Raw genomic sequence first — 26,629 nt, forward strand, 5'->3', positions numbered from 1 at the left:
TTATATCTGGTCTTTAAACTTTCATCTACTTTGCTGTTCATCTTTTTTAACATGTTATGTTAAAGAAATAACAAGACAACTTTAATGGTTTTATTTAAATTCCATACAGAACCAACAAAAACTAGACTTTGTTCTCCATTTAGAACTATCAAAACAACCAGATAAACAATCTTCATTGTTGATTATGATAAAGATTTAATTATAATTGCATATCAGAATGTTAAAATTTTATGACTTTACATTTCTTTAAGAAAAGCAACAAAGTTGGCAGAGAGTTTTAGTGCTAGTTATACATCCAAAAAGCTTAAAAATAAGATTTTGTAATTTTTATTATGTGTTTTTTTCATTTAAAATCTCAGACTAATTGAATAAATAATAGCAACAGACTTGATTACCCTGGTAGTACTCATTCCTTCAAAGTAGACAGGTGTCAGTTTCTTGTAGCATTTGGAATAGGATTCTAGTTCTAAAATTACCTGTTATTTCTAATAGAATGAGGAAAGCACACATAACATCTCTTGCTTTGTCTTAATGTCTCTGTGGCAGAGAACTGACCACATTAGTCAGTTCCTCTATCCTTTTCAAACAAAAGCCACCTCTATACGGCCCTATAAGTCTTCAATTCAAGGGTATAGCTGTTATCTTAATGGGATTGTACTTGGTTATCTGATAAATTGTTGACAACTTACTCACATTACTTCCTTCAACTGACATAAAATTCACTCACCTAGAGCTCAACAATTGACCAGCTTTATCTTGCAGGTAGTGATGGGAAGGACTTTCTTACTCCTGAATGTGCCTAGATTTCAAGCCTTTGAGAAAGATTGAAGATACCAATTGGCCTACCTGCCCTAAGTAGAAGATATTCACAGACTTTACTAGCCAAGGGCTCTCTAAGGTAGATGGCAATTTCTATTTAGAAAGGAACAAAACATTCATGTGTTCTCATGACATTCTATTCTCAGATGTATGTACAGGTTCAAACCACTACACGACTATTTTTTTGGTACTGGAGCTTGAACCCAGGCCTCATGCCTACTAAGCAAGCCTATACCACTGAACTACACCTCCAACCTCTACACAGTGAGCATCTTCTTATAGTGTCATTGCCTCTTAACCCTCATTCCTTTCCTTTTTTATTCTTTCCTTCTGCTTCCACCATTCTCTCCATTGCTCTGAAGAAATAATTTTCTCTCCCTTCATCCAGGGGTGGAATTGGCATGCTCAGTCAACTGGTTTGGGAGACTACTAACTGGACCTTTTTTAAACACTCTAATCCTGACTCTAGTAATTTTGAAGTCTGCCTGGTTCAGATATTTCTCTATCAACAGAAATTCTTAATTGGTATCTTTGACTGGAGGATTTGAAGGAATCTAATTGGAAATGTTAAGATGTCAGAAAAGATTCATTGAGAAAGACTGAACTTATTTAAATGAGAAATATTTACCATTTTCTATACAGTTAATTGAATCCTAATTCTATATGAAAACATATGACTTTTAAAATATAAATAAATACATAAATAAATAAATGCCTGTAACTAGCATAACAAGGGCTTCTCATTTTAGCTTTCAATTCCTCCTTAATGAGAACTGGACAAATCAGAAAAGGGGTATTTATTCCCATTATCCTGTACATTAGACTTTCCCCTCAATATCCAGTTTTTATTTTATTTTATTTCATTGTGTTTTTATTCCAATCTTAAGGTGTACTTAAAATTTGAGAAGCACTCTTCCTCAAATTTGCTTTCTTCTATCAGAGGTTTTAATACTCATCAACAAGAATTCTTAGTCTCTTTGTCTGCAGTCACTCCAAAAGCATCAACTTGCTAATGCATGCTTCTTCTAGTATGCTATACAAAGTGCCAGTTACTTGTTACCTAGAATATTCTCTCTCTCTCTCTCACACACACACACTCACTACACACACACTCACACACACACACACACACTCTTTCTCTTTCTCTCTTTTCCCCTTCTCTACATTCTATCTTGCATTGTGATAGTAGAATGATTCTATTCTCATTTCCCTTTTGATAGAATTTCACATCAGGGTCTAATGAAAGAAACCTATTCCATTATACAGATGTACAAATATTCTAACGTCATGATACTTCCTATACTATCCTTATGTTGAATCTCCTCTTTATGTGCTGTCTCTGTGGGCTACACTTAAACACAGTAGGTGTACTCTAGGTACTAGTTGCATTAATACCCAGGCTTATAAAAAAAATACTCAGGCTTTCTAGGCTCTGAGGTATACTAAAATATCATATTCATATAAAAGCATTCCAATACAAAGTGAAGAAAGAGAGATTCTGATTAAACACAGAGGAACATCGCTTCTCAAATTTTAAAGTACTTGTGAATCACTTGGAAATCTTGTTAAAAATCCAGATTCTGACTTAGTTGATCTAGAGTGAGACCATCATTCTGCATATCTAAAAATCTCTCCAGTGGTGTTGATGCTACTGCTCTTGGGACCATACTTTAAACAACCAGGCAGGCTATAGATTATTTTTTATTCACTCATTCACTTTTTCCTTGATGACTCTTTATTTGTTTATTTGGATGCTGGGTATTGAACCTAGGGCCTTGTGCCTGCTAAGCACATACCCTACCAGTAAGCTACACTCCCAACCCATAATAACACTTAAAAGAGATTGCTGACTTTAAAACAATTTAGAATGCCAAATAAAGTTTATCATATGCCTTATATTTTGCAAGTTATCTTGTATCAAACTATTGGATAAACTTTCCTGGTATCAGATCTATGGTCATTGCCAGTAAGGTCCAATGAAATGATGATACCTGAGCAGAAGTACAGGAATGAGTATAGGGGTAAGTGGATTTTAATAATGTGGGTTTTTTAGAATTTATATTTCTATTTCCTTTTGAAAGAATTTGTTGTTGCTTAAATATAAGAATACAAGATGAGCCAGTGACAGGAAACCCCAAATGCATCTGACATCTTAGCTTATTAGGTCTAGAAGACAACCTCTATTCCTTGGTAGCAAGCTACTGGGAATATTGATGTTCAAAGCAGTATTTTCCCTAAGGCAAAAACAGCATCAAAATATAAAAAGCTTTTTACTTCTGGCATGAGTGATAAAGATGCAGAATTGAGAAGCTAGTGAAAAAACTTTAGCTTATGTTGCTAAAGACTAATTTTATATAAGTGTTCTTGTCCAGCTGTTCTTGGTAAGTCCAGCTGCTAGTTGAACAGGACAGGTGGTAATCCCCGTTCAGCGTCTCATTATCACCCAGAGCCTTTGATCTGGTTAATACATAATCAATCAGGTTCTGAATTTTAATATCCTTCCTATTTTCATTTTGCTTGTTTTACCTAAATTTATTTTCCAGAGTTCCAATATGATTTTGTCCTTAATAAGATTATTTTTGATCATTTATTTATTTTGACATAACTAGGCTCATGATATGCCAGCTGGAGTTTATTACACCCCTGAATCATAAACTTTTTTCCCTTTCCTCTTTATCTCCTTACAAGATCTAAATTGCCAAAAAAGGATAAAGTTTTAATTTGGGAAGCACAAAAGTCTAAAACCATTTTAAAGGAGAGCATTAATGAAAATCAATACCTAAAAGACTCATTTTAAGACAGTGAGTTCCACAGTTTGTAATTCTCTTCTAGCGTCTTCAGAGTTGTGATGTGCGTAAACTAAGGACTAATAAACATTTTTTTAAAAATGGTAGTTGCAAGTGTGAAAAGTTAATTTCCTTGTACTAGTCATGTATTCTATAGTGCATAGAAAGGTAGCAATTGAGATATTTTCCAATATCTTCTCCATTTGTTAACTTATTTTTTGTTTTTATAGGTACATATGTTTATATATAACATATATTCCCTATGTTTTTTTTAAATGGAGATTTGCTTCTAAGGATAAAAGAACCAACCCCGTTTTGTTTCTTTACTTATAAGCATCTATGTGGTTAAGGACTTGCTTTTTTTTGTACAAATAGGCAACGTTGAGAGTTACCATAACTGCCTTTAATGCTCTAGAAAAGATCTTCAAAATGGGAGAGATTCAATGGTGTGGAGGAGGTAAGGGTTAGTAAAAGACCAAGTCCTCTAAGTAGACCAAGGCAAAAGGAACAAATCTAGAGGAAATTTTTACATTATCCCACAGGTATTCTCTGGGAGCATTAGATTTGTTTGTGGGGGGAATCTATTCAGAATGAAAATTATTGATAGTGGTTTCATTCATGTTAGCTTTACCCACTTCCCTGTTATCTCAGAATAGCACCTCCATGGACAATGGAATGGTCCTAACAGCCTAAATATGGTAAGCTTTAAAAGCAGATGGCTTGGAGCCATTCTGCTTATTATATCATTGCTTTCAATAGCATAACTGTTCTTCTCCAATGGCCCTCTTTGTTTTTTTGCTTCATTACTGGCACATTTCTTTAATATGTAATCTATAACATTAACATGAAAATGGCTCTCAAATACTATTACTTTCTCCATCTGTGACCCAGTACTGTTTATCATCATCTAATGATCATTCTTATTGCAGATGGCCCTCTTTAAATGTTTCAGAATAGCATTTTAAAGACATTGAGGGTGCTTCCTACTTAGATTGACAGACTGAATGGTCTAATATCTAAAATCTCCATCTACACAATGTGTGATAAATGACTGGAGATACAAGGCACCAGTCAGTTCCAAAGCAAGGTGTAAAAGGGGAAAAGAAGAGAATGATAAAAAAGAAACTATGTGTGTGAGTGTGTGTGAGTATGTGTATGTATATATGTATGTGTATAAAAGGCATTTGCTTTATCTTTAAAGAAACATTACCCTTAAGGGTTGTTGGAGTAGGAAGAACAGAACTTAATCATAAAAAGCAGTTCTTTATTGCAATTCTTAAAGAAGTTTACACTTCCTTTCTGATAATTCATCATGGTGGTGATTAAAATGGAGTGACATACACTGACATTTGAGTTCCCTATGGCTTAATATATACTAAAGCCTACACACTGAGGTTGCAGGCCCCTGAGTCCACATAACCTCTGTAGTTGGTTTCTTTTCTCTTTCTGAAGATCCTGTCACCAAGAATTCTTTTTCTTCATCTACTTTTTTCCTCCTTTCTATTCATCCCTTATTTGTAGACCCTTGCTGGGAACTATAAATCAAATATTTGGGTTGGAACAAAGGTATTGCTAGTAATGCTTCCCTAGATTAACTGTCTCTCCATACATGTCTCAAGCATTTTCGTTTCATGATTAGCCATTGCGTTGGGGAGGAATATATTAATGACACTCTCATTAACAATACTACTATTCTTGTGTGTCTATGTGTGTGTGTATGTGTGCATGCACACACTCAGGATTGAACAAGTATGATTTACCACTGAGTTACCTCTCCATCCCTTTTTATTTTTCATTTTGAGACAGGGTCTCACTACTTCTGCCTCAGCCTCCCAAGTTGCTAGGATTATAGGTGTCAGCTACCCTGCCTGGCACAACACTACCATTCTTAGAAGAGACCAAAAACAATGTTTACTTTATCTGCTAGATCTTTTTATTTCCTTTATTCTCTCTGTATATACACTCTTCTCAAAATTTAGCCCATATGTTTTATAATTAACATAATATTTATGCATTATGCTCATATAAGAGTAAATCATGTCTAAGGTCTAAGATGAAATGTAGACTAGGCAGGGAAGTTATGAAGACCAAATTAAGCTTCAATATTTGTGGCAATATAAAACTTTTATAATTAACATTTGGACAAGTTGGTAGCACTTGATTCAGAGAGTTAACCTCAGAAAAGAAGTCTCCTGGCCTGAAAAAAATATATAATAAATAAATAAATAATAAAATACATAAATTAAAATTTATATAAAATTTTATAAATAAAAACATAATAATATTTCGGTGGTACTGGAAATTGAACCCAGGGGTACAGTATCACTGAACCACATCCCCAACCCACACCCAATCTTTTTTTAACTTTTATTTGGAGATAAGTTCTTGCTAAGTTACCAAGGTTGGCTTCAAACTTGCAATCATACTATCTCAGCCTCCAGAATCTCTGAAATTACAAGCATGCACCACCATGCCCAACCTGAAAATTTTAAAAACATAATCTCATTCAATGGAGCAAGTAAGATTGGCGATATATTAGGTTTTTCCTAATGTCTGAGTTCATATTCTAGATTTAAATGTGCTAGGTTGAACCAGGTATGGTTCAACATACTGGAACAGGCACCAACTTCCTTAACAAGACTCATATAGTACAAGAAATAAAACCAAAAATCAATAAATTGGATAGCATCAAATTAAAAAGTTTTAGCACAGGAAAGCAAACGAGCATGAAGAGGGAGCCTACAGAATGAGAGAAAATCTTTGCCAGCTACTCCACTGACAGAGGATTAATATCCAGAATATATAAAGAACTCAAAAAAGCTTAACAACAACATAAAAACCCCAAATAACCCAATCAATAAATTGGGCAAATGAACTAAACAGACACTTTTCAAAAGAAGGAAAAAATGATGAACAAGTATATGAAAAACTGTTAACATCTCTGGCAATCAGAGAAATGCAGATCAAAACTATGCCAAGATTTCCTCTCCAGTCAGAATGGCAATTATCACGAACACAAACAATAATAAATGCAGGTGAAGGTATGGAGAAAAACCACGTTCATACACTGTTGATGGGACTGCAGACTAGCATAACCACTCCAGAAAGCAGTATGGTGATTCCTCAAAAAACTAGGAATGGAACCACCATGTGCCCCACCACTCCTCAGTATTTATCCAAAACTAATCCCAGTGACTTGGGTGGCCTAGGCAGGAGGAGTCTAAGTTTGAGGAAAGCCTCAGCAACTTAGTGAGGTCCTAAGCAATTCAGCAAGACCCTGTCTCAAAATAAGAAGGTTTGGGGATGTGGCTCAGGGATCAAGCACCCCCGGGTTCAACCCCTAGTACCAAAAAGAAAAAGAAGAACTAAAATTAGCATACTATAGGGATGCAGCCATATCAATGTGTATAGCAGCATAATTCACAATAGCCAAGATACGGAACCAGCCCAAATGCCCATCAATAGATGAATAGATTAAGAAAATATGGTATACATACATAATGGAGTTTTACTCAGTCATAAAGAAGAATGTAGCATTTGCAGAAAAATGAATAGAACTTGAGAATATTAAGTAAAATAAATCAGACTCAGAAAATCAAGGGTCTAATGTTTTCTTTCATATGCAGAAGCTAGAGCAAAATAAGGGGATGTGGGGATCTGATAACAAAAGGATATAGAGAAGACCAGTGGAGTTAAAGAAGGAGATGGGAAGGGACGAAGGAGGGACAAGAAAGGGGTGGAAATATGGGATGAATTTAAGAAAATCATGCTATGTGCATATATAAATATAGCACAGTGAATTCCACCTTTATGTATATGTAGAAAGCACCAATTAAAACTAAATAAACAAGCAAAAGGAAGATCAAAAGAGGAAAAAGAATAGGGGGAGGGAAAATGGAAGGGACAGGGGTATACTGAGGACTGAAATAGAGTAAATCAAATTCCATGCAATATGATTTGGTCAAAATGAACCCAACTACTATGTGTAACTATAATGCTTTAGTTTTAAAAAAAAAAAAGAGTAATAGAAAGAAAGAAAACAACAATAAAAAATAAAATAAAAGGGCCTGGGGAAGTAGCTCAGTGGAAAAGCACCCCTGAGTTCAAACCCCAGTGCTGGAAGAAAGAAAGGTGTGGGAGAGTAAAGATATTATATGTATCTGCCTTCATTTTCAGAATGATGAATTTATTATTAAACTTGGGCCGGGTGCGGTGGCAACACACCTGTAATCCCAGCAGCTCGGGAGGCTAAGGCAGGCAGATCACAAGTTCAAAGCCAGCCTCAGCAAACGCAAGGCACTAAGCAACTCAGTGAGACCCTGTCTCTAAATAAAATACACAGTAGGGCTACGGTTGTGTCTCAGTGGTTGAGTGCCCCTGAGTTCAGTCCCCGGTACCACCCCCCCCCAAAAAAAAAAACAACTTGGAAATATTCTGGAATTGGAAATCAGACTCTGCTTGATTCAAAGAAATCTTTTTTTCAGATAAGCCTTTTAAAATAATGGTTGAAATCCATTCAATCCATACTGTCACACTTAATCCTCAGCTATGATCTCTCTTGCTTTTCCCTACCTCTCCTCTAAATGTCCTTTACAAAGATAAGAAGTTTTCTTCCCAACACAAAATTCCCTTGATTATATATTGGAAAGAATTGACACTTTGAAGCAAGGTAATATAAGTAGAGCTTCTGTGAAAACTGGCAAAATAATATTGGATTTACTGATGATAAATAATGGATTTTTTTTACCATTTACATTTGCTCTTCCTTGAAACTCATAAATGACTTTATTAGTCTTAGGTAATACATTTCATTTTGCCATGGATAAAGATGTATCTTCAGTAAAGTGTTCATTTATAGCATTCAGAATCTTAAAATAAAACCAGTATCACCAAAAAGAAGAAAAGTAGAGGCAAGAAGAAATGATTAACCACTTTCCTCCCAATGAATGGTCCACTGCCAAGTTCAATAATCACATTTCATCTATAAAGAGCACTTTGAGCAAAGTCTGTATTTTTTGCATACGTGCCATTACATTTGATTACAATTAAGTATAAATATATACCAATTATTAGTTCTAGTTAAAATCTGCCAAAATATACTGGGTTTGTGGATGATGCAAATTGCAGATTGGCATATAGGTTTAGGGTGTGATTTCAGAAAACACTGTATTATTTTTGCTCTGTGACTTAAAGGCACTCGGTATGTTATCTTGTTTGCTCACCAAACTAAAAACCAAAACGGAATGAAACACATCTAACCCTTCCTAACCCCATTCATTGCCATCAACATGACAAGTCAGAAATACAGAAGTACTTTTAGGTCATTTATGAAGGTCATAAATTCATTTGAGAGCCACATATATATAAGGAATAATTTAATCCAGTTGGAAACATTCAAAAATACTTGTTTTTTTAGGAACATACCCTGGCTTTTAAAATGATATAAACCCAACTAAAATTTTGTACAAGTTTAATAGGAATGGGATTTTTTCTGAACTCTTTCAGGAAAAAAATCTTAATTCATATTATTTTTGTTATAAAGTAAATGAAATCAATTCAGAGTCCGATGTGGTGGTACATGCCAATAATCCCAGCTACTCTGGAGGCTGAAGCAGGAGGATCACAAATTTGAGGCCAGCCTCAACAACTTAGTGAGACCCTGTCTCAAAATAAAAAATAATAAGGACTAAGGGTGTAGTTCAGTGGTAAAGTGCACCTGGGTTCAAGATCCCCAGTACTGAAAAAAAAAATTTTCTTTCCCAAAGACCAGAGTTCATTTGTTAGAAGTGTTTCCATGTGATTCTAATGTCCAGATTCTATTTGGGTACACAGTCTCTCATAGCACTGAACAGGAGTGTGTTTTTCCTACTCATTAGTAATTAAAAACCTACTACTTCCATGAAAAGAGTTTCTGGTGAAGGACTTGGAGAAAACATGGGTAGAGGGATGATGATGTCATGTATGGAAATAAGAAAACACTTTTTTTTTTTTTTTTTTTTGCTACTAGGGATTAAACCCAGGGGCATTTAACCACTGAGCCACATCCTCAGCCCTGTTTTACTTTTATTTTGAGACAGGATCTCCCTAAGTTGCTTAGGGTCTCTCTAAGTTGCTCAGGTTATCCTTAAACTTACTATCTTCCTTCCTCAGCCTCCCAAGTCCTTGGAATTATAGGTGTATGCCACTTTACCTAAGAAAACACTATTTTGACATTTAAAAATAAGGTGATAAATTTTGAAAATGAAAAAACAATAAGCTAGCTGAGCTCAATTATGTACCTATAATCTCAGTGGCTTGGGAGACAAAAGCAGGGGGATCCCAAGTTCAAGGCTAGCCTCAGAAACTTAGTGAGGTCCTGTCTAAAAATAAAAAATAAGAGACTGGGCACGGTGGTACATGCCTGCAATCCCAGCAGCTTGGGAGGCTGAGGCAGGAGAATCACAAGTTCAAAGCCAGCCTCAGCAAAAGTGAGGCCCTAAGCAACTCAGTGAGACCCTGTCTCTAAATAAAATACAAAATAGGACTGGGGATGTGGCTCTGTGGTCGAGCCACAATCCCTGCATTAATCCCTGGTACTCCCCAAATATAAAAAAAATTTTTTTTAAAATAATAAGAACAGTCTGTGGATATAGCTCAGTGGTAAAGCAACCCTGGGTTCAATCCCTGGCACCCCCCCCCCAAAAAAAAAAACAAGCCAATAAGCTTCAGGTTGTTGAGCAATGAACTCTAAGCAAACAAACATTGAACAGATCTGAATAAGTGCTTAAAATAACATGCTCCTGGGAAGCTGCATGATACTCTGGAAATTTGTCATGCCATATTCACCTCATTTCCATTTTTGTATAGCTACTTGATAGCTAGAAGAGAAGACTTATAGACAGTGAATCCTATGATTTTACAGCACATTTTTCAACCTCTTTTGACAATGTTGGGTACAAGAAGGGGAACAGTGGGCTGGGTAATAGGTTGAATTTGCAGCTGATGAAACAAAGACAGCTAAAGAATGTGGACTGATAGATCTGGATTAACATGTAGTAGAGTCAGGTGTGATGGCACATCCTATAATTCCAGCGACTCAGGAGGCTGAGGCAGGAGTATTGTGTGTTCAAAGCCAGCTTCAGCAACTTAGTGAGGCCCTAAGCAACTCAGTGAGACCCTGTCTCTAAATAAAATACAAAATAGGGCTGGGGATGTGGCTTGGTGGTTAAGTACCCCTGGGTTCAATCCCTGGTACAAAAAAAAAAAAAAAAGGCAGGAAGCTCCCTGTACAGTAGATCTTCAAGGCTAAAATGACAGCCTCACCCCCACAGGCAATTTCTGTTTTAGATGAGAGGATGTAATTCATTAACCTTTAAGGTCATTTCTGAATTTTATGTTTTGATATTAATCAGAAGGGAACTGACAGCATGACCTGGATCTGTCCAATATTTATATAAACAAATTTGTGTAAACATCCTGTAATGCACCTCATTTTCTGTCCAAATTCTATAGATTGTTTTAATGTTGTTTGATTTTAGGGCAAACACTTCAGAAATTTTTTAATGTCAAATTTATTAAAGAATAATTTACATACAATAAACTGCATCCATTCATATGTACAATTCACTAATTTTTGACACATGTATACTTGGGAAAATATTGCTATAATCAAAAATATAGTACATTCTCAGCCCCCCCAAAAACCTTTTGTGCCCCTTTGCAGGCCATTATACCCTTTATCCCAGACCCCAGGCAATGTTGATCTGTTTTCTGTCCTTATATATTATTTTTTACTTTTTAGAATTTTCTATGAATGGAATTATACAATATTTTTGTATATGGGTTCTTATTCTCAGCATGATTTTTTTAATATCAGTAGTTTAAGGATCAATATTTCATTTCTTTTTAATTGTAGGGTACTTTCTGTCGCATGGACATACTACATTTTGTTTATGCATTCATCTGTTGGTGGAAATTTGGGTGTTTCCAATTTGGGAATAGTATTAATAAAGCTGCTAAAAATTGTATTCTTGTTCTTCTATCTAACCTTTAAAAAAAAATCTTGCTTTGTAGAGCATGGTGGCACACACTTATAATTCCAGTGACTCTGGAGGCTGAGGCAGGGGAATGGCAAGTTTGAGGCCAGCCTGGGCAATTCAGTGAGACCCTGTCTCAAACTAAATAATGCAAAGGGCTGGGGATTTAGCTCAGTGGTAGAGTGCCCCCTGGGTTCATTCTCCAGTACTGCAAAAATAATCTTGCTTTTGAGAACCACACTACAAAAATAATTTCCCAGGTTATATGTGAATTTGTTCATTCTATTCAAGTGTTACCTAAGTTAACAAGCAGCTAGAGGATGAATACCAAGTATCAACTAACTAGACTTCAACTGAGTTCTATAAGAAAATCCTAGTTTCTCACATTCTTTCTTGGGAATAGATGTGTATTAGCTACATTTTGCTGTATTACTTGCCTAATATTGGGCTCAACAAACATTTTCTTTATTTCTTAATTTTGTGTTGGGTGGGCATATTGGGGATTGAACTCAGAGGCACTCAACCACTGAGCCACATCCCCAGCCCTATTTTGTATTTTATTTAGAGACAGGGTCTCACTGAGTTGTTTGGCACCTTGCTTTTGCTGAGGTTGGCTTTGAACTCATGATCCTCCTGCCTCAGCCTCCTGAGCAGCTGGGATTATAGGCATACACCCATTCATTTTTTTTTTTTTTTTCTTTTTGGTACTATGGATTGAACCCCAGCCTTATCACTGAGCTAAGTCCCTAGCCCTTTCCATTTTTTATTTTGAGACAGTGTCTTGCTAAGTTGCCAAGGGTCCTGCTAAATTGCTGAGGTTGACCTCAAACCTGTGATCCTCCTGCCTCAGCCTCCCAAATTGTTGGGATTACAGGTGTGTGTCACTGTGCTTGACTTCAACAAACAATTTCTATAAAAAGTCAGAGAGTAAATGTTTTAGGCTTTGGTGGCTTCATATGGTCTCTGCTGTATATGCTTTTTTAGATTCATTTTTAAATGAATTCATTTTTAAATGAATCTAAAACAGATTTTTAAAAATCAAGTCAGGAGTGATCACCCATACCTGTAATCACAGTGACCTGGGAGTTTAAGACAGGAGGATCATAAGTTCAAGGCCAGCCTGGGCAATTTAATGAGACCCTATCACAAAAATACTTTTATACTGGGAATGCAGCTAAGTGGTAAAATGCCCTGTGTTCAATCCCTAGGACTGCAAAACATAAATATGTACATAAAATTAAGAAAATAAAAATATAAAAATCAAACTTAACTGGCAGTTTGTATAAAAACACTCCATGGATCAGAATTTACCCATATGCCAGTTTGTAGACTCTGAACATTATAACCACTTACTTAGCACAGTATCTGATGGGTGGACTGGGCCATTTCTGTGGCCTGGACCAGTTGTACTACTCTTTGCTTTTGCTTATGCTTGCTCATGCATCTGTGGTCAGCTTGCGACTGGATGAGCTTTTGTGGCCTGACTGGCATGTCTGATGGTTGGCAAGTTATCATCTAGGCACAGATACAACTAGGTCTGTGTGGCTCATCATCCAATATGCTAATACAGGCCTCTTCATATGGGAACTTAGGTTTCTCCTGGTGTCATGTTTGATATTGGCCATCGACTAAATCAAGTCATGTCATAAGGTCATCCCAGATATAGGGGGTAGAAAAGACTACTGCTTGATGGAAGGAGATAACACTTCCATAAAGGAGCTGGCTATCATGAGGGGGCTAGAAGTTGTGGCCATTTCATAATATACCACATGGCACTGGAGAAAAGAATCCAAATTGAGGTATAATGGGGTGTGCTGTTAAAATTCTTTCTTCATGAGTAATCATGCTGGGCTAACCAGTTGGTTTGTAACTTCAAGGCCAGTGGTAGAAATAGGGTATCCATAGTCTGATGATTTTAAAATGTAAGAAATACTGATTCAAAATGTAGTTAATTAACTACTTATTACTACAGGGAGCCTGATGAATGTTTGTGTGATTAAATATTGAAGAAAGAAAGATTGTGACTTCCTTTTTGGTTGTTCTCATAGCTGGACACTCTTTTGAGAAGACTTTTATTCCTAAAAGCTGTTATTTTTACTCAATGTGCTTAATATTCCCCATGGACATAACTATCTAAAATGGTCCTACGATTATACGAGAATACATTTTTTCCAGGCATAATCATCTTCAGTCTTTACGAACACTTATTCATATAAATTTCCAAGCACTTAATAGAATGAATTTATAGGTAGTAAGTAGAATGGGGACCATCCAGCCCTAAAATATCACCATTCTGTCAGGTACATGCTTGCCAATTTGTTGGCTTAGACCTGGGCACACTTGCGAGGAGTGCAAATTCCGTCTCACCGCAGGGTGAGAGCAGAAGGATTATTTCTCAGTTTCTGTTTTGAAGTGCATTGCTCAGACAGGCAACATGCAGTTGTGTATAGTAGTGTGAGCTACTTGTTACTCCCCTTGACAATACTTTTAGCAGCAATATTTTTTTCTTCTGCAATGTGACAGTATTACCATGCCATTTGGAAGAAAAAAGAAAAGGCTGATTCCTAGTATACTCCCAGTCACCCAAACAAACAGCTGGCTGAGTAGACAAGCCTAACTAAGAGCATATTCTCATCCCCAGCAGCAGTACCTCACCTGGCTGTAACTTCAGACTTGAACCCCTCCCTTACCTGCTTCCCCACCTTTTAGTACTAGGCTTTTTATAATGTTCCAGGGAATGGGATTGCAAATGGACTTACCCTCAACTTATTTCCAAACCCTAGTCTGGTGAGATTTTATTATGAGTAATAATTGTCTGGTAGGCACATAGTGCATCCATTTCTTTATGCAGTAGAGTCAGGAGCTTTCATATTTTCCTGACTAATCAACTCTAAAAATTACATTTTGTGCCAGGCATGATGGCACATGCCTGTATTCCCAGAGACTAGGGAGACTGAGGCAGGAGAACCTTTCATTCAAGGCCAGCCTCAACCACTTAGTGACACCCTCAGCAACTCTGCAAGATCCTGTCTCAAAATAAAAAATAAAAAGGGCTAGGGACCTAGCTTAGCGGTAAAGAAACCCCGGGTTCAATGCCCAGTATCCTCCAAAAGAAAAAAAAAAAATTACATTTTGTATATCATCTTAGTACCAGCACACACACAAATACCATATGCATGTGTCTACATCTATATATCTTTAAATTTGTATGATTGAAAGAAAAGTTTCACAAAACATTGCTTCCTTCTACTATATAATATACTCTCATATTTTCTATTCTGTTCTGTTTCCTGAAAAACCATACTGGTACCAGGTTCAGTGATACACATGCCTATAATCCCAGTGACTCAAAAGTCTGAGGTAAGAGGATGACAAATTCAAGGTCAGCCTTAGCAACTTAGCCAGACCCTGTCTCAAAATACAAAATAAAAACTAAAAAGGATTGGGAATGTAGCTCAGTGGTAAAGTGCCCCTGGGTTCAATTCCTAGTACTACCAAAGTACAGGCAGTACCAATTTCTTCTCCTCTGCCCATTATATGAGAAGAGGCTTCCAATTCTTTGTTGGCCAGCGTGGGAGTAGGTCAAGCCATGAGAACTTAGATTCCCACACTTAGGTGTTAATGATATCAAATGGTACTATTTCCTGCCAATTAGCTCTTCTAAGATATAGCCTTCAATATTGCCTGATAGTTTTTTGAGTTCCTAAAAAGCATAAACTGATGTCATAACTCAGCAGTACTTAAACATAGAAAGTCTGTCTTGTAAATTATTAATATGAGAGATTAGCTCACAGAGTCAATTTAAGAAACTTCCTTCAGCTCTTCATATGCTAACAAAAATACACACGAATTCTGGTGATCTAAGCCTAGTTAATTTTTTTTGTCTTTTCTCTCTTTTCCCCCAACCCCCAAGCCCCGAGTACTGGGGATTTTACCTAGGGGCACCCTAGCACTGAGCCATATCCCCAGCCCTTTTTATTTTGAAATAGTGTCTGGCTAAATTGCTGAGGCTGGCCTCAAACTTGCAATCTTCCTGCCTACAGCTCACTTAGTTCCTAATTGAAATGCATGTTCACTAGTTCCAAGGTTTCAAACTGACTACCTTGCTGGGCATGGTGGCACATACCTGTAATCCCAGCAGCTCTGGAGACTGAGGCATCAGGATTTTGAGTTCAAAGCCAGCCTCAGCAACTAGTGAGACCCTGTCTCTAAATAAAATACAAAAAAGGGCTGAGGATGTGGCTCAGTGGTTAAGTGCCCCTGGGTTCAATTCCTGGTATCCAAACAAACAAACAACAACAGCCAAACTAGGAGCTGAAGAAATAGGTCCTTTTGGAGAGCGCTCGCCTAGCATGCTCAAGGACCGGGTTCGAATCACTGGCCCCTCAAGAAGGGGGAAAAAAAAAAACTACAAAACTAATCACCTTTCCCTTTTTGCTTCATTTTTTTCCCTCATTGTTTGTACTTATAATCTGTCTGGTATTGTGTTTGGTCCCGTATGAGGCTATCTCCCCACAACGGATTGTAAACACCTTAAGGCATGGCCCTTGGATCCACCTAGTAGAGGAACCTGATAACAATATTGAAATGTTTATCTATTTCCACATCAATCTCCCAACACCCTCCAGTTTTTACTAACTATAAAGAAAAATGAGAAGAGTTTGAATGATGTGGAATTGCAAAGACATATGCAATTGTTCCATAAATATACCATTTAAAGAAATTAACATAGGAGAACATTTAATAGGGAAACTTAGTTTTTAATGAAAACATTTCTTGGAAATTGTGGATAAATCCAATGTTATTGCATCCACATTTCCTTTTCATCTTCAAAAAAATGCCTTGACAAAAATAAGTCAGAGTGGGAGTACAAGATTTAGTCCTTAGCGTATCATTAATTGGTGAAATTGGTTTTTACCTCCATTTCCCCTTTCATGGATGCCTGTCTTTGTGTGAAATTCCTACCACATGCTGACTGTTCAAGGCCTGCCACCAGGAGGCCTTCTCCATCTAGGGGATCTTTCTGTTGAACTGTCCCCTACCAAATCAGTATTCACCAACTCTCTCACAGTGTTCTGCTCTCTGAAAATATGGGTACACGTTTTAACACATGTGAATAATATTCACGTTTAAGAATATTAGCAGGGGGCTGGGGATATAGCTCAGTTGGTAGAGTGCTTGCCTAGCACGTGCAAGGTCCTGGGTTCAATTCCTAGCACCACCAAAAACAAAAAAGAAAAAAAAAAAGAATATTAGCAAATGGTGTGTAGTTTATGCCTATCTTAGGCATATAAACTTCTTTATGCCTAAGATACATGCCATATTCTTCTTTTTTTTTTTTTTTTTTTTTCTTTTGTACCAGGGATTGAACCCAGGGGTGTTTAACCACTGAGCCACATCCCCAGGCCTTTTTAAATATTTCATTAGAACAGGGTCTCACTAAGTTGCTTAGGGCCTCAATAAGTTACTGAGGCTGGATTTGAATTTGTGATCCTCCTGCCTCAGCCTCCCCAGTCCCTGGGATTACAGGCATGCATCACTGTGTCCGGCCTTTGTGCCATATTCTTAACAGAATTCCCAACCATGTTGGGTTTTTTCCTAAGGAATCAGACTTGACTGACAGGCTACTTTGCATTAACACAGTATTCCCCAACCTTCAAATCCTATTCAGAGTCTTTATGGCCCTGTGCAGTATCATCTGTATTTTACAGATCTGTCAACAAAAGTTCCCAAGGGGGTAAGTGATTCACCTTTAAAGGGTTAAGTGACTAGCTTCTAAGGGGCAAAATTGGTCTGGACACTGTCCTTCTACCTTAATACCTCTGCTGTCATATATAGTTATGCTGCTGAAGATTAAGAAAGCTGCTTTTAAAAGAACATGAGTCTTGTAGATATTCATCTCAAAGGAAGAAAAAAAACTGGTGTCTTCATCTGTAGCATTTGAATATTACAATTTTCCTTATCTGTTTCAATTTAGGATGACTTCCTTGTTCCCTTAATTGACTGGTAATTCCTTTGTTTACTTTTTTCCAAATCTTGAGAACCAAGTCATAAGTATTAATAATGGTTAGATTAGCATTTAACATTTTTTATGAAATTCAAGTATTTCAGAGAGGGATAATTTAGGCAGGCATGTACGTAGAACTTTGCATTTTAATTAAAAAGACTCAAAATGAAATGAACCTCTGACAGTAACAGATGACTACTTCTAAAAACTGCATTACTATTTGATATATGTTCAGTATTTTCTTGTGGATAATAAGTCCTATGACTTGTTTCAAGAAAAGTGACAGGACTAAAACAATTAAAAAAGACAAAGCTGTTCTTTTTTTAATCATATGCTCATAAATAAAACTGGGTTGTGAATTATTTCCTAAGAAGCAATTGACAAAGTATAAGTAAATCACTCTAAGAACTAAAACTGTCTCAATTTTTTTGAATGTTCAAACCAAACCTCTATCCTTGCCCAATGATGAATTTCCTTTGACAAATAAATGTTTACAAAGTATGAAATATAGACTTTGTGCATTTCCTAAGGCCAAAACACACTGTTTAGTTTAAACTAAAATTTAATATTTTTTCTCACCTCAAGTACACCAAAATAAGAATATAACTTATAAGTAATTCTCCCTCATAGTGGACTGTCCATTAATCATTTGTTAGATAATATTGGCATTGTGAGTTTTCAGTTAGAAAGAAAAACTGTAATTTCTGGATTGATCAGAAAATCTGAGGGCATTTATGGATTTGAAGAAAACAATAAAGGCTGGTAAAATAGAATTTTCCATAACTCCTATCTGAAGTCCGGAAAGAGGAAGTTTTTGACAACCTCCCATTTTCCAACGAAAATTCTTCTCCATTGAGTGGATCAAAGGGTTAATGTACTTGTGATTTGAGAAAAGACTGTGACTTCCCCTATTTTTTTTTTTTTTTTCCTAAAGTGTGGTGTGTGGGAGGAAGGTAGAAAGAGGCCCCAGAATAAATTCACTAATTGGGGTTTTCACCTGCTGTGAGTCTAATCGAATACAAAGCCTTATTTGTAGCTGAAGAGGAAGAGAGATTATGCAGAGTGTCAGAATTTCTGCCTAGTTTTGAAATTCCTGTTATTTGGCACAATCGCTTTGGGAAAGGCAGACAAATAGTTACAGCTTTGAGCTGTGTTAAGGTGGACCAGGAATACTGCAGCCAGATACACTTGAACCACCTTAAACCAGTTCTTCGTTTTTTAGCAGGAGGTGGTGTGGTTCATATACACAGGGTAGTGCCGTGGCTGTCAGGCTAATAGGCTCGCTGAATTCTTTCCCACGAAGCAACTCTAGGCCTGTGAGGTTAATGAAGTGTGGCTTTATTTTAGTGAAGATGCTAAACTTCACATCTTTTTAGATGTTCAGCTTGATATAGGTGGCTCTGTGAAGCTTTGAGAAATCTTATTAAAAGAAAACTGCATGAGATTGAAGCAGAGTTCGACTTTATCTGGAACCTGTCTGGTGAAATCTCTGGTTTAGATGGCAGCTGGCTCAGAGAACTTTCCTCAGCCTGGCTTACCCTGCCTCCCTGCAGAGGCAGGGCCTGGAAAAATAGGCTTTTGTGTGGATGTAAAATGCTCTGTGTCTGAATGTAGAGGCCTCGTTTTCTGGCGAATGTGAACTGGCTAGAGTTTATATCATATCCAAAAGATATTGGTTTCGGACTGATCTAGAGAGATTGTTATACATATTTTAATTAGTATGCCATGCTATTTGCCCTAACTGGCAATGGTTCACCATTATTGTAAGCATTTGTTAGATGTCTGATTCCCTGTTCATGGCTAGTGCTTGTATTATGCAAAGAGAAAATGGAGTTCCTCTGTGTTTAAAGAACACCCAAATGTTGACATTTTACTCTAAAATATATATTTTACTTCTTTGAGCAATACCTGTACTCTGAGTGGATTTTTATAAAATGAATCTGATTGTACTTGAGATTGGTTAGGGAACAAAAAGGAATTCAAATAGGGACTTTTGGAGCTAGAGGGAAACTGAACCCTAGGAGTTGGTGAGGTCTCTCAGGGCCATCCCACAAGTGCTCAGAGCAAACCATTCATTGTCTTTTTCATTTCTTATTCTGCTCATTGTCTGATACACTAGTAGCATTGAGCTAACATTGAAACCACAAGCAACCTAAAAAGGAGAAAGATGGAAAGCAGGAGCAGCCTTGCTTCTTACCTTGGCCCTCATACCCTCCACAAGATGGGCTCATCCAAACCCAAGACCCCTACAACACTGACATTCCCAAACCATAGCTCCAATCCAGATGTCTTCCCTCTGTGCTGCAGACTATAATGTCCAACTGCCTTCTGGATACCTTCACTTTTACATCATCTTTAACTTATCTGTTCAAAACTAAAATCTTTTCTCCCATGACCTTCTTCTGCCCTGTCTTTCTAAAATTCCCAGCATGGTAAATGCTACTCATCAATCTTGGGAGTCACCCTCAGCACCGTGGTCCTCAACCTTGGCTGCATATTAGAATCACCTGAAGAGCATTAAATATCCCAGTGCCTGCTGGGTGCAGTGGCACTCACCTGTAATCCCAAGGATTTGGGAGGCTGAGGCAGAATGATCACAGATTTGAGGCCAGCCTGGGCAATTTAGGGAGATCCTGTCTCAAAATAAAATTTAAAAATGGGTCGGGGCAGGGGTGGGGGAGACTGAGGGTATAGCTCTGTGATTGAGCTCTTGCCTAGCATGCACGGGGTCCTGGGTTTAATTCCCACTACCACACATACACAAATCCCAGTGTCTAAAATCAATTAAATTGGAATCTCTGAGTCAACCATCTGAATTTTTATTTATTTTTTATATTTTGTTTTTGTGGTACTAGGGATTGAACCCAAAAGTACTGTACCACTGAGTCACATTCCCAGCCCTTTTTATTTTTATTTCAAAACAGGGTCTTGCTAAGTTGCTGAGGCTGGTGTTCAACTTGTGATCCTCTTGCCTTAAGCTTCCTGAGTCACTGGAATTACAAGTGTGCACCATGCTTGGCTGGGATCTGAATTTTTTTCACATTCTCCAGATGATTCCAATGGTCAGCCAAACTGGGATTCCTTTTCTTCCATTCATACATTTAGTCAGTCAAGACTCCTCTAAAATCTATCTTCCTTTATCATTTCTCCACTCTTTTTGCCACTGCCATAGTTTAACATTCTCATCATAGTATCTTGTACCTGGTCTCCCAATTCTAGAGTCTTCTGATTCAGGTCCCACACCAATACCCTAATGCTCTTTCTAAAGACAAATCTGGCAGAGCCACATCCATGCTTAATTGCCTTCTTTAAAAAGATCCCCACTAGGGGGACTGTGGCTCAGTGGCAGAGTGCTTGCCTTAACACGTGTGAGGCACTGGGTTCGATCCTCAGCACCACATAAAGATAAACAAATAAAATAAAGGCGATCTGTCCATCTATGAATACAAAAATTAAAAATTAAGTCCCTCCTAGTTGTCCTGATACTGGTCAAACTCTGGTTTTTCACACTAAACGCTTATTTTGTCCTGTTTTCTAACTCCTATCTTGACATTCTCTCCCAAAGAATAAGCTGACTACTGAGTCTCTTGGGAAGAACAGAACTCTTCACCTACACAATTGCTGTTTTCACCATTTGTAATTTTAATTTCCTTTTACCCCAATAGGCCAGAAGCTCCTTGGGGGCCTACAGGGAAATCTTCTATTAAGTATTTGTCCAAAGAGTGAGTCTAGTCTGCTTTTCAGCTCCAAGGAGCGAAGCTGACTTCATCATCAATATTTTAACTCAGCACCCAGTCTATTGCCCCAGAATGTGGTTTTAGCTGGATGTGCCCTCGTTTGGTTCATTGTCCTGGGAGAAACAGATGGTACATTCAAAAGGGCACTGGAAGAGAATATAATGAAAAGGCTGTTTTCAAAGGTCTGGGCAGGGTAGGGACAAGAACAAGGAATGGTAAATCCTAGTCTAAAGGGGCATGGGGAAGGAATGGTTTGGGGCACCTACAAAATGCTATTGCTGCCAGAAGGTCGGCCCAACAAAACCTGAGGCTGTGGGTCCAAGAATGCAGCTACACCAGGCCAGAGGCCAGCAGGAGGGAACCTGGGGAATAAATACCCAGCCATCACTTGCCTTCTGCCCTTTCATCTTCTTCTATAGGCCTTTCATCATTGCCTCCTATTGGTTGAAAGCAAAAGGAAATCAAAGGGCAAGAGAGCCCGATTGATGCCCTCCACAGAGGTCCAACCTCCTAGGGGCACAGAGTGGAGAAGGACAGAGAATAGAAATGGAGGGAAGAATGAGGAAATCCAGCACAGTCCCTTAGGTCAGAGAAGTTGTGATTTTTCTAAGGCATCCACAAAGTTTAAGTGATTCAGACTGGAGTTTTGGTTAGAGGAAAATTTACTGGGTCACCTTCTTTGACCTCATTCCATCTCATTCCTTCTTTACCCCTATTTCTAACAAATTTATTCTCCTGTGCCCTCAGTCATCAGTGAGATTGCTTATGATCACACTAGAGAAACCAGATTTTCCCACAGTAAAGGAAGCCGTATCTCTTCATGGCAGAGTAGCTAAGAGCATGATCCTCAGAGCCAGACTCCTTAGTTCCAATCCTTGCATTGCCATATTCTAGTTGTGATGTTGGAAATCAGTAGCTCATGGTAGATTCTAGCGTCAGGATTTCAACTTGTTTGTTCTGGTGGCAGAAGTCCAGGCTCTTTCGGTGTCTGTGGTTCACATCAAAACAGTAATAATAAACTGGGTACAGTGGCGCATGCCTCTAATCCCAGCAGCTCTGAAGGCTGAGGCAGAAGGATTGCAAGTTCAAGACCAGCCTCAGCAATTTAGAGAGGCCCTGAGCAACTTAGTGAGACCCTGTCTTAAAATAAGAAATAAAAAGGGCTGGGATGTGACTCAGTGGTTAAGAGCTCATGGGTTAGGTCTCTGGTACCAAAAAAAAAAAAAAGCTGGTATTGTGGCTCAGTAGTAGAGTGCTTGCCTAGCATGTGTGACGCACTGTATTCGATTCTCAGCACTGCATATAAATAAAATAAAGGTCCATCGACGACTAAAAACAAATTTTGAAAAACTAGTAATAGCCAGGTGTGGTGGTGCACGCCTGTAATCCCAGCAGCTTGGGAGGCTGAGGCGGGAGGATTGTGAGTTCAAAGCCAGCCTCATCAAAAGTGAGGCTCTAGGCAACTCAGTGAGACTCTGTCTCTAAAAAAATTACAAAATAGTCTGGGGATGTTACTCAGTAGTCTAGTGCCACTGAGTTCAATCCCTGGTACTCCTCCACCCACCCCCCCCAAAAAAAACCCCATTAATAATCATAATGGGGCCTGGGGCTATAGCTTAATGTCAGAGCACATGCTTAGCATACAGGAGGCCCTGGGTTCAATCTCTAGCACCACTACCAGTGATAATAATAATAAACAGCTACTATAAAGAATATATTATCATATAACATCACTACATAATTTATATATGAAATGAAGATATATCAATTCTGCTCTTTTCTAAATATCTTTCCCTAATAAGTAAAATTCATAATCTGACTGAAATTGACAACAAAACAGTCAGTGTGATATCCATGTCATTTCCTAATAATACTTTCAGTATTTATTTTCTAAAATAACATCAAGATTTGGGAACAAGCCTTCAAGTGCCTATAACTACAGTCTAAAAAAGAACTTAAAGATGTATTTTTGAGGATTGCCATCTGTCAAATTAAAAAAAAACTGAATAGTGATTTCTTGTTTTTCATTCTTTTTTTCTCCCTGACAAATCGTTCTTAGTAGTTTTCTAATTGGACAATGAAAAAAATAGACTTCCGCATTTATATTTTAGAGAAGCATATCAAAACTCCTGGATCTTTTCCTCTGTGTTGGGACTGAACCCTGAACTAGGCAAATGCTCTTCCACTCAGCTATACCCCCAACTCCTGACTCTGGAGCAGGTAATTTAAAAGTGTAAAGTCGCCACCAACAAAGCAACAATAAAAACAGGAAGAGAATGACAATATGTCTTACCACACAGGTTTTGCAAATCCTAAGCGAATTGTTTTCTAGTATTACAAATGTCTACACTGAGAGGTTGGCCGTCTTTTCACTGAAATGAAGATAAACAATATTTAAGTGTTGTCCCACATTGACATAGAGATTACTGTCACTGATCAACTACAAAGGTCACTTACTTCCTCATCACAGGACATTAATCGCTCTCCCTCAAAGATAAGGGCAGACCTAGAATTTGCTTTTAGACCAAATGACAACTTCACCTAAAATGAATCCTAGTGTGCCCCCCTCAGACCATAATAACATCTGTCTCCACAACTCATAGGCTCAAAATTGCTAAAGGACAACACTAACAGGTCTCAGTATATGAGGTGATATACCAGAAGTGCCATATTGACTTTAAAATAACAACACCAATCATACCTACATGCACGTGTCTTTAATGATAATGTTTACATTTTTTTTTTTCTGGTTTGTCAAAGGTAATTAAGAAACCTGGCATCCCCTTCTGCTTTCCTTCACTAGTTTATTTTTGCCACTTTGCGTACTGTAGCGTATGGTAATGGGAAATTGATATCTCCAGGTCCTTTCAGCTCAAACAATCTAGGAGAAAAAAATGGTGGTGGTGGTAGGGGGGAGAATATTTAAAAAGAAATGAGAATGTGTTTAAACTGTAGACCGAAGTGGAATGAATCAACTAGGAGAGTGAAAAGCAAATGCTTGAAAGAATTAAAAAAGGAAAAGCAGGCCAACAAATTAAATGGAAGAAGAGGGACAATGAAAACACTAACGGAATTTATCATAAGATACTCTTTGGACTCTAAGATATTATGTGGAGCTTGTGGAAAATTCTTGTGCTAATGAAGGCTTTCTTCTTTTTGGACTGTTTCCAAGCTTAAAATAATCTTGTGTAGTTAACTAGTATCATCATATTGCAGACCCTAAGATGAGACATATTTGAACCATCCGGGTCCTGTAATTTTTGGAATAAAATGTTCCACTGGAAAAGAGTTCCTTTTAGATTTTTCTGAAAGAATACGGAAAGCACCATTGGCAGTGGTGTTATACTGAGAGAGAGACAGCCTACATCAGTGCTTCTCAAGCTTTAGTTTGCTCAAGAGTTTCTGATTCTGTAGATCTGGACTGGGGCCCCGGGAATTTTCATTTCTAAGAAGTTTTCAGGAGATTCTGATATTCCTGGTCCAGAAACTACATTTTAAGAACCACTGCTATATCACAAAAACAAATGCAAATACTTGTTAAGAATCTCGTTTGATCCAGCCTGAGCCTAACCTGAATTTCATGTCTTTACTGCCCCACCACTTTAATCTTCAATTGAGGGGGAAGTGTGTGTGGGGGGGTCATGCATGTGATTTTTCTTTCATTTTCTAAAAACAAAACTCCAAGCCCACACACTAATTATCTGCGATGAGGTCATTTGCACCTAGGTCATTTATTTAGGCAACAAGTAGTCTTGCTAGAGGTTTTAAGGGGTGCTAGCGAGCAGTGTGTGGCTTCCAGGTTCCTGGGTCTACCTTAAAACCCCATCCCCTTCCTCTCTTTCCCTTTCGTTCTTTCTTGGTTTCTTTTTCTTTTTCCTTTCCGTTTGGCAAGCCCCAACTGCCTAGTCTCGGGGAGTCCGAGTTCCCAGGTCTAGGTGGGGGCGGAGCCCAGCACGGCCCCGCCCAGTCTGCCCGCAGCGCCCCCTCCCCGGCCCGCCCGCCTGCCTGCCAGCCCGCCAGCCAGCGCCGGCTCCTCCGCAGTGCTTTCGGCTGCGAGCCTGGGCGGCGGCGGCGCTCGACTTTCGGGGAGCCCGGCGGCTCTGGAAAGCTCACTCCTCTGCTTGCGCCCGCCCCCGACCGCGGAGCCCTTGCAGCCATGAGGGAACAGCTCAAAGGGTAAGTGGATCGCAGCCCCGATCCCCTCGGATCGCCGCCGCAATCCTTGCACTTGTGGCACGAGCAGGGGGCAAGCCAGGGAAGCCAAAACTTGGACAGGCGCGGTGACTGGACCCCGGGCGTCCGGGCGTCGAGGAACCTCTCCCGCGGGTCTTGGTGGCGCCGCTGCAGGTGCGCCCCCGGAGCGTTTCCCCTGGCGCCCAGCTCGGGGGAAGCCTCTTCCCCTGTCTTGGGACGGGCTTATAGAGAAAAAGCTGATCCTCGCCGTGCCCAGAGCGGACAGTATGTTCTTCGCTCAGGGATTGGGGCCGGGAGCTTTTTTGCCTCTTTCCGGGCTGCCGGTGTGGACGTGAGCCAGACAGGCAGTTCCTAAATCGTCTCTGGACCTCGCAGAAGGAAGGGGCGCGCGCCGCTCTACCTTCCATTGCACTGCAAGTGCCAAAAGGTCAACTTTCTGCCTGATTTCTTCCGAGGATTCCAACTGACATTTCCCTCGCTATGTTTTCTACTGTGCTCATTGCATGCCTCAAGACTTAGAGAAATCAGTAAAGAAAAGCCAATTAAAACCTAGAAGTCAAGGACTTGACAGAGAGAGAGGATCGAGGGTTTCGGGTTTTTCTGTTTTGCTGGTTGGCTAGACTTCTTTTGCCCTCTGGGATTGAGTGTGGAGTCATTTCTGGGCTGTTCCTCTCTCACCTTTCTCCAGGTGCCTGTGCTCATCTTTAAGCAAAGTTTGGCATTCCCAGTCCGATCACGGCAATGAAAAGGGCAGGACACTTTGCTTATCTCACTTAAATTTGAAGTTAAGTTTGAAGCTGAATTTGAAGGGGTTTAGTTGCGTGAGGGAGGCATAGTATTAATTATAAAATGCTTTAAACACCGTGAAAAAAGATCCATTCGATTTAAGTGGCAAACCAAAGCGAAAAATCTATATTCTTCCGTGGCCAATAAGCTCTTCTTGGTTCCTCTGGTTCTTTATACCTGTCATCTTTCTTCTTGTCACCCCCCCCCCCCATCATGCTTTCTTTTTCTGCCTAGATTTTGTAATTTCCTTCTTCCAAAGCACCTCTTTGGCGGAGACAGTTGCTC

At 38.7% G+C, this 26,629-nt stretch overlaps 1 protein-coding gene across 10 annotated transcripts in view; it reads left to right on the forward strand.

The window, feature by feature from the left end:
• Positions 1 to 26,629, forward strand: part of DMD (dystrophin) — a 2,089,750-nt gene that overhangs the window by 1,918,476 nt on the left and 144,645 nt on the right. For 4 of the 10 annotated variants that reach the window (XM_079122797.1, XM_079122795.1, XM_079122789.1 and 1 more), the window contains exon 1: positions 25,381 to 25,540. The exons of the other annotated variants lie outside the window; for them this stretch is intronic. In XM_079122797.1, coding sequence (XP_078978923.1) covers positions 25,521 to 25,540 — 20 coding nt within the window. In that variant the 5' untranslated portion in view covers positions 25,381 to 25,520. Of the gene's footprint in view, positions 1 to 25,380; positions 25,541 to 26,629 lie in introns of those variants that run through there. 10 annotated transcript variants of the gene reach the window in all.

This window comes from Sciurus vulgaris (assembly GCF_902686455.1).
Source record: "Sciurus vulgaris genome assembly, chromosome: X".
Lineage (NCBI taxonomy): Eukaryota > Metazoa > Chordata > Mammalia > Rodentia > Sciuridae > Sciurus > Sciurus vulgaris.